General features: G+C 42.9%; 2 protein-coding genes across 2 annotated transcripts in view; both read left to right on the forward strand.

Annotated features, from left to right (window-relative positions):
• cacna1fa (calcium channel, voltage-dependent, L type, alpha 1F subunit a) overlaps positions 1-9,364 on the forward strand; it is a 31,446-nt gene extending 22,082 nt beyond the window's left edge. Inside the window, exons 37-45 of the mRNA XM_062542053.1 lie at positions 1,045-1,147; positions 1,643-1,744; positions 2,245-2,369; positions 2,636-2,801; positions 4,331-4,460; positions 5,834-6,108; positions 7,073-7,176; positions 7,613-7,951; positions 8,571-9,364. Coding sequence (XP_062398037.1) covers positions 1,045-1,147; positions 1,643-1,744; positions 2,245-2,369; positions 2,636-2,801; positions 4,331-4,460; positions 5,834-6,108; positions 7,073-7,176; positions 7,613-7,951; positions 8,571-8,777 — 1,551 coding nt within the window. The 3' untranslated portion in view covers positions 8,778-9,364. The remainder of the gene's footprint in view (positions 1-1,044; positions 1,148-1,642; positions 1,745-2,244; positions 2,370-2,635; positions 2,802-4,330; positions 4,461-5,833; positions 6,109-7,072; positions 7,177-7,612; positions 7,952-8,570) is intronic.
• A 4,136-nt stretch (positions 9,365-13,500) lies between these two features.
• Positions 13,501-15,000, forward strand: part of sypb (synaptophysin b) — a 22,698-nt gene continuing 21,198 nt past the window's right edge. Inside the window, exon 1 of the mRNA XM_062541809.1 lies at positions 13,501-13,553. Coding sequence (XP_062397793.1) covers positions 13,536-13,553 — 18 coding nt within the window. The 5' untranslated portion in view covers positions 13,501-13,535. The remainder of the gene's footprint in view (positions 13,554-15,000) is intronic.

Here is a 15,000-nt window from a genome sequence, read left to right on the forward strand (position 1 = left end):
CTCCTGTTGTGTCAAAAAAATACATGCAATATCAATGTACTTATTTGCTTATAAATTGAGTTGAACTCTGAGTTAATTAAAACTGACTTAATTAAAAATACATTGAACTGTGTGTAAAGTTAGCTCATATTATCTTCATTAAGTGTGCACCAGATATGTGAGATGCATCCATTTCAACCATTGAGGAAATGAGCTGGATTATATGGTGTGATCGACTGAGTGCATCTCGCTGTAATGCCCTGGCAGTAATTCTCCGGTGACGGTGTTAGTTAGTCCGTGGGGTCCGGCCATAGTTGACCCTGGAGAGCCGTGCTGTGGGACTGACACACTCACTCAGTCAGGAGGGTTTAAGCCTCTGTGTGGACTAGAGAACCCCTTCTCATCCAATTAAGAGCCCCCATCTAGCCTCATCTAGCTCTCCTAACATCCCCCTCTCAACTCTCCTCCCTCTCTAACTCCCTCTTCTACTCTCTCTATCCTACTCTCTCTCTCTTTCTTTCACTTTATATTTTACTCTACCTCTCTCTCCCTCCTTCTCCTTCTTCTGTCTCTCCCCCTCCCCCCTACTTAAGTCTTCTCTTCCCCCCATTCTCATTCACTGAAAATCCTTCCGAGGGAAACAATCCCCTTCCCCTAAGCCTACTGTACGTGTGGTCACACACTCCAGGGATGTAGTCCAAGCACATGGTTTAGTGACAAAACTGGGTAAGTTAACTCAGAGTAAGTAGTAAACCTCCTAATAGAAGAGCTGTATAGCTTAATTCTCCTAACAAAACAATGCCATTGGGCTCTCGTTGTAGGAGGTTTACCACTTACTCGATTAACTTACCCAGGTTTGTCACTAAGCCACATACTTTGAATACCCCCCCCTGGAGGACTACAAACTAATAAGAACACCTACTTGTTACTGGTCTCTGTAACTGTCTGTTAGTGTGTCCGCAAACAGGCGTAATAAAGGCAGCCCGACTCCAGCTGCCCTCATCTCTGTGTGCCTCCACTCTGGGCTTTATCTCACTGCTGTGTTTGGTCTGGTGTGTTTTCCAGAGGCTGGTTGCCATGAATGTGCCGCTCTACCCCGACGGCACGGTGTCCTTCAACGCCACCCTGTTTGCCCTCGTCAGACACTCCCTCAAGATTAAAACTGAGGGTCAGCCTTACACACACACACACTCACACAACCTGCACACATGCTTGCATACACACAGACACATTCGCACGCACACATGCACATTTGCATGTATATGCACGCACACACACACATGCATGCATGCATATGCAGTTATGCACATATGCACATATGCACACAAACGCTCCCACACAAACACATACGCACACACACAGAGACAAGTATTCATGTATGCAAAAACACACATGGGACATCTATAGTCGCAAACTGTATTTGCTGACATGCTTACTGTACATTACATCCAGTATGCCTAGAATACATGAAAACGCAAATCCTCATACTAATTGGTAGCACACAGACTCAGGAGTTTCTATTTAGTATGGACTCATACCCGTACTTCCCTCAGCTCACAATTCAAGCAGTGGATAGATAAGACAATAATGCACACATTCTGTTGTTATTTTTTTAGTGATTATTATTGTTTGTTTATTATTTATTGTTTATTTCCCCCACCAGGTCCTATTGACCAGGAGAATGAGGAGTTGAGAGCCATCATTAAGAAGATCTGGAAGCGCACCAAACCCAAGCTCTTAGAGGAGGTGATCCCTCCCCCTAGAGGTAAAGCACCTTCACCAAGGCTAAGCCATGAGAACATGCAAACTACATTACCCAACATGCAACACACCGACTTTTAAGTTTCAGCACAGGGACATTTCAATATTCCAGTCTTATTAAAGCACATGACTCATAGTAAGTCAGGCGGCATATTCAGCCTCTGTTGGTTTTGCATCATTATTTTTGAATGTGGAAGGTCATATGAACGAAGGCAATTATATGCTCCAGGGAACATTAAACTCAGGGTCTTCTCCTTTGCATAACTGCTTCATCAGCAGACCCAGTTAACGAGGGCACATTTAATGAATAGATCAATTGTTTAATTGTGATTAATTCATGTTCTAATGAATCATTTAATGACACGTTGATTTTAATCACCTACACAGCTTCTGTAGCTATATGCTGTTTTGTAAAGAAATGCTAGATTTAAGAAGAAAAGGGGTTTATATTAGCTATTGATGTCTGTTGCTCCCGATTAATCTGTGAGTGCTCTGTTCCTGAAGGTGACGAAGTGACGGCTGGAAAGTTCTATGCAAGCTTCCTGATCCAGGATTACTTCAAGAAGTTCCGCAAGAGGAAGGAGAAAGAGAGGAAGAAGAAGGGCAAAGACAAGTCTGCTGCTCTTCAGGTAAAACGCACTCCTTGATAAAGTCACGCACGCAATTTTTGGTGCATGTGATGTGTGTACATGTTTAATTTGACTCTTTCAGATCTATTCTACAAGAAATCCCATCATATCCACAGCTGCAGTTACTATGTTTACTGTAATTTTACAATGATTTATAAAATATCAGAATTATTTATAATATCATTTATATTCATATTATCAATCATTTGTACGGCATAGAAAGTTCTGGCAACCCTGTTAACCGTGTGTGTTTGCTCTTGTGCCAGGCTGGCCTGAGGACGCTGCAGGACCTGGCGCCCGAGATGCGGCTGGCCATGGCCATGGAGGAGGAGGGGGAGGGCTTCGAGGGGGAGGACGAGGAGTTCTTCAGGGTGAGTGGCCATGGAGGAGGAGGGGGAGGGCTTCGAGGGGGAGGACGAGGAGTTCTTCAGGGTGAGTGGCTCTCCACAGGGCAGATGGGCACGCCTGCAGGCCTGCTTGAGCTTCATCACACATAATGATCATTATAAGAATGATCATAATACCCGTAATTTCCCGACTATTAACCGCGGCTTATACATTGATTTTGCAAAATTTCTTCAGCTATGAGGTTAATACAGGGGGGCAGTTAATATGATGTTACTATGGTTTTGTTTCTTTTAACTTGCATAAAACACTGTCCTGCGGCTTATACACAATGCGGCTTATATGCGGGAAATTACTGTAGCTGTAACAATAATGATCATTTGTACACATAGCACTTTTCTAGCACAGATCACTAAGTGCTTTACATAAAAACAAGCTAAACAAACTGTAGTAAATATTATTTTAAATAAAAGGATCCAACTTCCAGAGACTATGTTACTGTATATTCTGCATAAGAACAAAAAAAATGAGAGAAGAAAAGGAAACATACAGTATGGTGTCAATATCAAAAAACAAACACTGCTGTGCTATCAGTCACAGAAAGAGTGAGAAACTGTAAGAGAGCCGACAAAGAGAATTGTATACTGTATGTAATGGTCACTAGTACTCTCTGATGCCATAAAACTCCAGTGTATTTCAGTCTCTGTACTAGTGCGCACACCTCCCATGCCCAAAGCTACAGCATTTTATGTGCTGCATATCGCGTGTTACGAATGTACATCCAAAATAAAATGATGGGAGAACATGACAATAAGATCCAATTCAATAAAATACTCGATGCCTTCCACAGAGTGACAGTGTGTTCAGTGACGCACCCATGACCCCGACCCCATCCAGCACTCCCATGCCCGGCATGTTTGATGAGACAGCCGTCAGCATTGAGCCCATGCCCAAGATGCCGCGTGGTGGGTCCTCGCTGATAGAGGAGGCCTATGGAGGGGAGTCAAGGCCCACCTCGGCCCTCTCAGAAAATGAGGTGGTGATTGAGCAGCCACAAAGATCCATACCACTGATCAGGTATAGTCAGAACTTCAGAGGGCCACACACATATACTGTGTACACACACACACGCACACACACACACACACACATACACCCCAACACACACACACACACACACACACACACACACACACACACACACACACACACACGTATACAGTACACACATACACACACACACACACACACACACACACACACACACACACACACACACACACACATGTGTATGCAGTACACACACACACACACACACACACACACAGGAGAGTGCTGGTTGCTGTGCTATAGCTATTATGGTGATGATTTCGACACATTGTTGTGACTAGTGAAGTATACTGTACTATGTGTTTCTTGATGTCTTTGGTTTTTTTTTATCAGGATGGAGGCAGTGACGGAATACCCGGCTCCATCACCAGAGCCTCTCTCTATCCCTCCCTCTCCCATCCCTCCTTCTCCCATCCCTCCCTCCATCCCTCCCTCTCCCATCCCTCCCTCCATCCCTCCTTCTCCCATCCCTCCCTCTCCCATCCCACCCTCCCCCGTACCTGAAGTGGCTCCTCCACCACCAGTGGCAGTCGCCCCACCTGCTCCCCAGCCCCTGGCACCAGGAGGAGGGGTGGCCTACCCCCAGCAACAACCCTACATCCAGGAGCATATGCAGAGCACAGTGTCAATGGACAGGTAAAGAGAGAGCGAGAGATAGGTGAAAGAGAGGGGGGGGGGGGGTTGTGAGAGTTTGTGTGTTTTTGTTCTGAGAGAGTGAAAGAGAGTGTGTGTTTTTGTTCTGAGAGAGTGGAAGAGAGAGACTGAGAGAGAGAGAGAGCAAGAGAGAAAGAGAGATAAAGAGAGTGAAGGTGGGGGGCTACATGGGCATTCCATTCGCAATAGTAAGACTTGGCTATTTTTTTCCAAAACACATTTTTTCCACTATCCCATCTGTTGTAGCCAGGCCCAGGTCCACTGATCATAGTGGAAGAAGCTAATTGTCAGATGCCACCTGCATGAATGGAACACCTCAGTAATGTGCCCAGTGTCACCTCTCTGTGAGCGTAGTTAAGCATTGACACACGGGGTCAGTGGTTACTGTGGAACTGAGCAGCGAGTGATGCACCCCCAGTTAGAATGCATGTCCAAGAGGAGGCACGAGATTAAAAGAGAGATTGCTGAGCTGTTGAAGGCAACTTTCAACCGTCATTGTCCAGTTTGTATTGTGTACAGAACCAGGAAGGAACAGGAAAAAAACACTTTAGCCAACAGAAGAAATAGAACTCTTTAAATAAACACAAACGATGTGCCGCTTTTGCTGTAAAGTTTTTGTTTATTGAGATACGTGTGTGGGAACTGTCATACACGTTAGGCATTGATGACACTCCCTTGAATAGAATACTGTCTGTAAATGGCCATAAAATCGTGATATTTTTCTTACCCAAAATCTCTTCATCCAGGTCCATTAATTTCTGCTCAATTTGGGTGACACATTCAGTCATGATGAACTAAACTAGTCCGAACTACTTTTGCAGGCAGTTTCAACAGGCCGAAAATACATTGACATTATTGGAGATGTAGATACATTATTGGGCAATATTGTTTTTGCTCACATTTGGAGAATGGCTTAGCCTGACCCTGTGACATGCAGTAGGAACAGAAGAGAATGTGCTCTCTCATGTCATGACATGATTTATTCAGTACAGGAAATCACTGGCTTCATGAAAAGGAAGAAATGATAGAAGAAGTTAAAAAAACACATCTCCATATAACAGAAGTGGAACTAGGAATAGTTTGGTTGCTTGCTTAGGTAAAACAGTTCCTCAATGATAAATGCTAAATTGTTTGCGAAGATACAGGAATGTTTTGCAACTCTACGTAGAGAGTGATCCTCTGTTGCATGGTCGAACCAAGTGGTGGTGATTTTAAAAGCAGTAACTTATTTGTTTTTTGTTTAAATATAATCTCTGTCTTTGTCTGTGTGTACGTGTGTACGTGTGTGTGTGCGTGCGTGCATGCGTGCATGTGTGTGTGTGCGTGCGTGTGTGCGTGTGTGTGTGTGTCTTTAGATCATGGACCCCAGCCCAGCCTGAGAGTCCTCAACCTCCACCCCCCACCACCACCAACGGGAGCGTAGGAGCTGCCTACCCACCTACCCCCCATCCCATAGCTGGAAACGGCTACAACGGCAACAGCTACGCTGGCAGCGACTTCACTGGGAACGGCTACAATGGCAACGGTTACTATAGCAATGGCTCCAGCAGTGTCAATGGCTACAATGGGAATGGTTACAACGGCAATGGTTACAACGCAGCTCGGCGACGCCTTCCTCCCACCCCTGCAGGTTAGTCAGCTGAAGTGACATCACTTCCTGTATGGCCCCTGTTTCCTCTCCTCACACTTCCCTCCTGTGTGTCCACACCAGCTGTTTTTATAGTCATCACCTTCACCCAGCCTCGTCTCCTGCATTACTATATCTATCTCTCTACCTTCTCTCACTTCCTCTTTTTAACAACACCTCATCTTTATATAGCACTTTTCTCGACAATCAAAGCGTTTTACAGGGAAGGGTGAACCTCCATAACCACCACCTTTGTTTCTCTGACCGATTGTTTGTCTGTCCCTCTTCCTCTCCTGTCATCCTTCCCACATCCTCTGAATTTGCCTGTCCTTTTTATTCATTTGCCTTCCTTTATTTCATTTTTTTATCAGAAATGTTATTCTAATAATAATAATGTATTCATAATGAACTATTTTTCTCTCAATAGACACTATCATACCTCTTCCTAGGCCACCCTTTTGTACATGATACATATTTGAGAATAAGTAAATATGTGACCCTGCAAGGTGAAACCCGTTGCTTTTGTAAAATGTACAAAGTTACTATAAGTTATTGTGCTCACGTGAACAGCTTTCCAACTATATGCACAGTATATCGAGAGTATTGGACAAACTATCGCTAAGATAACCGCATTAAAAGTAGGCATGGTTCTCTCGTCACGACATGCCAGAAGAGGAGAAAATCGCCTTTTTAAGCGGCGTGGACAACGGAAATGACTGCTAATGTGTTGAATCTTCACCGGTTTTAAGAGTCAAAACGTATGTGTTTCTGTGAAATGTGTACACGATTTTCTCAATATTGCATCGAGCGCAAAACGGCTGGTTTTGCATATGTCTTTGTTATTAGCTCTAGTCAAATAAACAGGTGGTTATGGTTATGGCATTTAGCAGACTTTAGCCGTTTTGTCCAGAGCGGAAATAACACTATTGTCTGAATGTAACTCTCTCTCCATCCACTCTCTCTGAAGGCCTCAAGCCCTCGTTTAATATCCAGTGTCTGAGGAGTCGGACCATTGATGACGATCTCCCCATCCCCGGCACCTACCAGCAGAGCTCACGTCTCCGCCCACAGGTGGGCTAACACACACAGTAACACAAACACTGCGGTCGCTTGGTGGTCTTCAAGGAGAACTCCTACAGTAATTTCCCGTGTATAAGCCGCAGGACAGTGTTTTATGCAAGTTAAAAGAAACAAAACCATATTAACACCATATTAACTGCCCCCCTGTATTAACCTCATAGATGAAGAAATTTAGCAAAATCAATGTATAAGCCTCGGCTAATAGTCGGGAAATTGCGGTACTATTTTTCACATAGATCCCTGTTTCTCAAGGTCACAGGGTACTATCGGTACGAAAATTGTAAATTGTAAATTTGATATCAGATAGATGGCTTTATTGATGCTGAGGTAAATGTAGGTGGAGGTAAAAGGGACACCTCGTTGGTTGGTTCTGTGGTGTTTATCTCACCTCAGCGTGTAACATCTCCTCTGCTCGTCACCCCCTCAGCCCCCCAACAGTGTGTACGACGCGCGGCCCGAAAGCGTGTCGTCCGCTGCCTCTTCGTCCTCCTGGGCCACCACCACCAACAACCAGGCCCGGCCCGGCCGGCTGCTGTACGCGCCCCTCATCTTGGTGGACGAGGGCAGGGGCACCCAGCCCGTGTGGAATGCCGACGGCAGCGCCAGCGCCAGCCTGCCCGCCTCTGCCCGCGCCGGCTGGCAGACGGCTGGCCCGTCAGGACTGATGCCCCCGGGCCCGAGTCGGGCATACAGCACCATGAGGCCGTCCACTCAGCTCAGCTCTGGCTATGTGGAGAAGGGCAGTGCCGACAGCCTGGTGGAGTCGGTAAATACGCGTTACATTTTTATTTAAAAAGAAAATTTTATTTGACCCTTTTTTGTAAATAAAAATCTATTTTATGTAAATAAAAAATAAGAAGTAACATCTTGAATTAGTACATTACTCTATTATTCTATCCAGATGCTCTTATCCAGAGCGACTTACGGTGAACTAATTACTGGGACAGGCCCCCTGGAGCAACTCAGGGTTAAGTACTTTGCTCAAGGGCACAAAGGTGGCAGGCGTTGGATCAAGCCCATAACCTTCTGGTGTTCCATTTGGAAGACTTTATCCCTAACCACTTGGAACACCAAAAGGTCTCTTGTAACACTGCTGGTGCAATAAGGCTCTAACAATAATCAAAAAATATATATATTTTTAATATTTTCTTGAGTAGCAACAGGGGTAACAAACAAAGGTTTTGGCCTTTAGGCCTTCATCAATGGATGACTACCCTAATCACTTCCTTGTTTTAAAGCCGAATCCCTGAAGTAATCATTTTCAGAATTAAATATATACCTTAGGTGTACGTTGATCTGCAGTGGATAACTAAATAAATGTTAATGAGCGATTATAATTCAGCGTTAATAAGACCCATTCCTCTCTCTCTCTTTTCGCTCTTTAGATCCTTTTGAACGAGGGCCTGGGGCTGTACGCCAAAGACCCCAAGTTCGTGAACTTCGCCAAGCGTGAGATAGCAGAAGCATGTCACATGACCGTCGACGAGATGGAGAACGCAGCGACGGACCTGCTGACACGAGGCCGGCCCGGGCAGCCGCTGCGCTTCGAGGACGAGTTGGCCGACGAGATGAACTGCGTCATCTCCTACTGAGGTGGGGGGTCAGGATGAAAACGAGAGAGCGAGCGCGTCTCTGAACTCTATCCACTCAGGCTCTGTGAAGGAAAAAGACTTTGGAGTGCTCGTGATCAACGACAGGACAGCATGCTCTTCATTCACATGTAGTGAACACTCTACTGGAAGCAGTGTGTGTCCACCAACCCTGACTACCAAATTCAGCTAGCCCTTACTGAAGAGAGCCACGTATCATATCTTGTCCCGTATCCACAGCTGAGCACTGCCTAGAGACAAAACTAGTTTCTCGTCCGTTTGAAACAGAGATATCACAGGAGAGCTAACACTGGCTTTGGGATATTGTGGAGCAATGGCATCAGGTGTGTGACAAATAGAGTTATTTATGAGTTCCTGAAGAAAGGGGAGAGAGCTGATAAAAGATGAAAAGATGAAGATAAAACAACACATTTTTATCACATTCACATAACTATGTCTTTCTTGTGATGCCGATGCAGTACTGTATGTCTGAAATTGTTTGAAAAAGAAAAACAAAACAAAGTCATGTTTCAGATGAACATACAGGTAATGTTTTTATTAGGTGAAGTCAGTTTTATCTATTTGTCCAAAGCGCCATATTGTACTCTGTTTACTGATACTATTTACTATTTTTATGGTGTTGTATTACTATGTCATATTTACCTTTTTTACAGCACCTAAACAGCTGACCTAGTCTCAGTTCTGATTACTCCAACCATTTTATATTTACGTCCAGTGGTCGACCTCGTGCTTCAAGTTTACCCAGTATTGAACTTCACCTGTAGCCATATAGACCACTCAAAATAACTTCCAGGTGAAGATGATCAATATTAACATGTAACAGTATTGGTGTGTTGTATGAATATGTTTAACACAGTAGAGCATATCAGACCTAGTTTTGAAGATGCATATGTTACATGTGACAGATGTGTCTGTCTGAAGTGAGATTTGTTGTGTTGGTGAGAGCAAAAGTAAGACCTGCTGTTATATTAGTTTTGTTATTGTGGTTATATTATCATATGTACAGTATATGCAATAAATTATTCTTTTTCTCAAGTTCTTTATTATATATATATTATATTCTTCAAAAATGGAGTTACTAATATTAATGTCAGTTTTATTCTTTAAATGCCTTCATTATGCTACAACTGATCCCATTAGGGTTTACAAAAGGTGAAAAGAAAATTACTGTACGCCTGAGGCACTTCTGAAAGGAAATGAACAAATGGACATGTTGGTGTTTCCTTGAACTATGATAAAAGTCCTGTGCTCCTGCTTCATCTTTTCTATACTGTCTGTCCATTCATCCTTCCCAGCTAGTCCACCACAACGGATATGCTTGCAAAACACTAGATAAAGGGTCCTTGTTAAAGGGGAATATCTTTCCTTAGCTAAAACACGCTAAATATTTGAAATGTTTCTCAAGAATCAGCATGTTTAAGGTTGATGAGGGGTAGAAAATGAAAAAATTGTCTATAGCATATTTCAACGCGCCAGGAACACACACACTCACACTCCCACACACAGCCCGTAGAGATGGATGGCGATATCTCGGAGGGTGGTGGAGGATGGCGCTGGTGTGAACCATCTTTAATTAGCACTTAGTCGTCGCGGAGGACCCCCTGTCAACACACGTCTACCATGGCAACACGACAGGTTGGCTGAGGCAGAGGCCATTTTGTTTCTCGTGAGTGTTTCATGTTGAAGTTAACAGCAGGTTTAATGATCTAACACCATGGACATGACGAGCAACAGTAATATCACTACTCAAAGGACTTTAAACGAGGCCAGACCCAGAGCTACAAATGGGCAGCAATACATGCGTCCTCCCTGCACTTGAAACTGTGTGAGATTAATGAAATCTAAATTGAAAGGATACACTGAGATTCTCTCCGGTCCAATTTCTGTAATCTGCAAAACAATCATAGTGGTGCATTAGATTCAGCCAATCAAGACCCTAATCTAGAGCCAGTTACACAGTCAAACTCTAGTGAACACAAGGGGGCCTAATTAGTTCGATTGGCAAAATGCAAACTAAGTCTGTCAGCAAGCAAAGTTCTCACACACACACACACACAAACACACACTAAAATAGACAATTCTGGCCCCATATTGATAATAAATTGAAGTTATATGAAACGTGCTTGAAATGTTGTTCTGCATCTTCCCAGGTGGTGCAAGTTCATTGTAATCCCTCTCTCAGTAGCCTATCACTGAATCCACAATTAGCTATTATGAACACAGTTTTATCATATGGTGTCATTGTAACTGATGACCATCACAACATATGGATATATATTAACCATTCATTATTATTATGTTGGGTCTAGATGAGATGATCAATTAATTTATGTTATTTCGGTCACTGTGATCACGACAAGGCTGTTTCTGTGATTCTGGCTTAATATGAAAATATTCAGGGCCCCAGGAAACCAAGTTTCATCCCTTTATGGCCAGTGGCGATTCTAGAGACTTGTAACAAGGGTGGTCCTAGTGGGGCACTGGTTAATTCAAGGGTGGCATCTAGATAAACAGAAAGACTCAAGTTGTTAAATTAGCACACATGCATGAGTAAAACCATGCACCAAGCACCATACTCATAAATTGAAGGACAAAGAAGGACAAAGACCATACTCTCACAGCCTTTGTAATTGGATAAAATGTCAAATACAGTTTTCAGCTCATTTTTCAGCTCTGAACAAAACCCGTTCAGAAATTAGGCCATTTGAGCAGAAGTGGAAGTGTGAAATGTTTTTTTGCCAGTGGTTCTTAACTGGTCTGGTTTTGGAATCCATAATTTCACCTGTTCATAAAGTTGTGACCAACGATATATATATATTTAGCGTTCAGGCCAACGAATATGGTGAGGTAGCCTACATAAGACACGCAAAGTGCCTGGCCTACTTGTTTGGAAAATGCAGATGTTTGGCATTACATTTGTGAAGTCTTTAACTGATACCTTTCAAAGTACTACTCGACAGGTTTGTCTTTGACAGGGGTGCGTTGTTTCCATGTGGCATTTTAGTTTGGATGGTTTTATGCTCTCATGTGCACCCCACACTGTCTTATTTTGTCCTCAATTTAAGTGAATAATATTCTATCTTACTTCAAGTATTAAGGGTTGCAGCCAACTTGCGTTTCACATGATATCTTAAAATTATGCATACTTTTGCTCCCTAACATTATATCTAACATGACCTGTCACATGACCTTGTCTATGTCCTTGCCATGGCAATGACTGATATACTGTAGGCTACGAATAAAGTTTATCAAAAATAACGGGCCAATGATAGATCTGATCAGGTAATTGGGGATTTTTAATTTCTTTTTAGCCACAAGCTCTGCGACCCATCACTCAGATCATATCACAACCCACTTTTGGGTTCCGACCCACCAGTTAAGAAACACTGGCCTAATATGTAAACTTTCCTCAATGTCAATATTACATTAGGGCAGTAGACTATTTTCAATACAACATAACAATACAACAGTGTTGGCTAAGTATGTAGAATAGGCAGATGATTCCACAATCGTAATACTGGGTTTTGTGTGTGTGTGTGTGTGTGTGTGTGTGTGTAATAAGATAAATGGGCACTGGCAGATGCGATAGGTAAATATATGTTTTCCTGTTAGCACAAGCAGTAGCCTGTAGGCCTATTGTAAACTCACATGCTAAAAACAATAAGCCATTTAGCCTATAACTGCAAGCATGTTTGCAAGATTGCTTATATTTCTGAACCCTGATATTTCAAACTAGTGCGCTGCAAGTGCATCAAGAAAGGTCTTGCCTTTGACTGTTAATGGCAAATTGTAGACTGGGATTTTGGGGTGGCACCTGGGGTGGCCAATTGAATCTCAAGGGTGGCCTGTGCCACCCGGAGCCACCCCTCTGGCTACGCCCCTGTTTATGGCATTAGCATACAGTATCACCTGGACTAATAGAGATGTGTGATGACTGGGCAGTTTCACTGTCTGATGGATGATACACATTCTGATGATGCTGACACCTATGCAACGTTATGTGAGGTGTCCATGCAGTGTCACTGTCTGCTCAAGCAGATTTCTTTTGCATTCTTATCATGGCATTTCAAAAGAAAATCATAATGATAAATGTGGGTGGGTGTCTATGGCCCAGGTACTCTGCAGTGCCATTGGTTATTATCCTGCTTCCCTGCTCTAGCTTGACACTGATCATATTGATATTTCAGTTGTCTTTTACTCACATGATCAGTTTATCCTACCTATCGTTCGTGAGACATTTCCCACAACCAAAACTGTGATTGGTCATTCGTTGCCCCGTTGTTACAGTGGAGATCCAATAGGAAAAAAGCGCCATGCTCTTCCATCGTCAATTTAATTTTCTCGTGACATTAAATTCTCTTTGAAATAGTAGTCAATTATTCAGGTTTACATTAGCTTTTTATAGAGAATGTTTTCCATCCCCCTGTGACAATGCGGCATGCTGAAGTAAGATGATGATGGTAACTGTACACAGCTAGGTGACTTTAAGGTGATATAAAAACTTTTGTCTTTACTTGCTGCAAATGTGCATACCTTGCACACACGGGACAATGCGGAGTAGGCTACTGTGAGTTTAAACGGTAATTATCAACTGTAGTCTAGCCTACACACTTTTTTCGCTCGCCCTGCACAGTAGAGGTAGCACCATTCTCCTCTATCCCCTCTTGATGGGCTGTTCCGGATGTAACGCATACCTCCCTCCTCTCCTGTGATCCTCTTATGTACTAGAAGGCGGCTAAGATGGATACTGTAAACCAGGTAGGATTGTCTGAACGGCATTTGCGATATTTATTTGATTGTGACAGCTTTCGTTATGTGTTTATGTGTTCATCACTTTAAGCGTTATTTTTATGGAGCGAAATCAAATATTGTTGATGGATTAAGAAGACCCCAATGAAAAATAATACAACTATTAACTAGTGTCACCCTGGAGCTTCACGGATCTGACTTTGCAGTCCACAAAGTACCGCATCACAGATAGGAAGCTTGTACAAAATTTAGTCCGCTTGCAATACAATCTGGTACAATGTTTTATTGCTTTGAAAAGATGAGATTGTCCCGCGGACCTATGAGAAGCGCGAAACACATTGGTTACCGAGATAAATACTACATCAAATCTTTCCTGGGTGTCCATTGGACAGATTTCTCAAGGCTGGACAGTAACTTAATGTAAATACTGGAGTAGGCTATCTTGGCCAGTATAAAACATCCAAACTCTGCCAAAGAGACAGGCTTTCGTCTACGCTGGGGATATTCTGTAATGCTTCTTGGTGTGTTTTATACCGAATATGATAAATTCGCTTGTTTGAGTGCGAAGTGGTTTGTTTTTACAGGATGAAGGAATAGTTTGCCATTGCGGAAAAGCGCGTTTGCATTGGGTAGCCTGTGCAAGTAGGCTAGTAGCCTACATGAAATGTAAAGGATGGAGATATGGACTGAAACTGCACAGAGATGTGTTTCACATAGCCGTGTCCTCTTGTGGATGCGTGCTACCCAAGCAGGGATGAACATAGCCTAGTGTCGCATTCAACCGCACATGGTATCCTTCTGCATAAATTCTTTTCGCAGTGAACGTCACATTTCAAACATTTTTTTTGCCAGTTTTTGCATTTGGACCAAACATAGGCGTTTTGCAGTGCGTTAGAGAAAACCGTCGGATAAGCAGCTTTGACTAATTCTAATACTGGCAAAGTCTCTCTCTCTCTCTCTCTCTCTCTCTCTCTCCCTCCCTCTCCCTGTCCTGTCACTCGGGCTGTCGCACCCTAAGCCTGTAGCAAAATTACTGTAGCCTAGGCTACCTATCTGCGTGCAAATCCAACCGTAAAACACTGCCTAATGACTATGGCAGGTGGGCTTTGACCATTCCCATTTCAGAGGGCTGTCATGGTAATTTTAGCCAAATGCCTAAAATACTGTACATGCCAAATGCCCAAAATATTTATAAATACGTAGATATACATAAAAAAATATATAGGACTTTGTTTTTGCATCAGTGGAACAGTATGAATTTGTAGGCCTACATGTTTTCTGAAAGAGCAATGTCGGTTTGAGTTTCTTTGCTCCAAACAAGTTTATGTCTTCTTTAGAGTTGATATTATTCTGTCAATTTTTAACATGAAGTTGATATCATGAAATATGCATATATGTTTCATATACATGAAGCATGATGAATTTCTTTTTCTTTTTTACATTTTTAAATAAAATG

Source organism: Sardina pilchardus, chromosome 7, assembly GCF_963854185.1.
Source record: "Sardina pilchardus chromosome 7, fSarPil1.1, whole genome shotgun sequence".
Classification (NCBI taxonomy): domain Eukaryota; kingdom Metazoa; phylum Chordata; class Actinopteri; order Clupeiformes; family Clupeidae; genus Sardina; species Sardina pilchardus.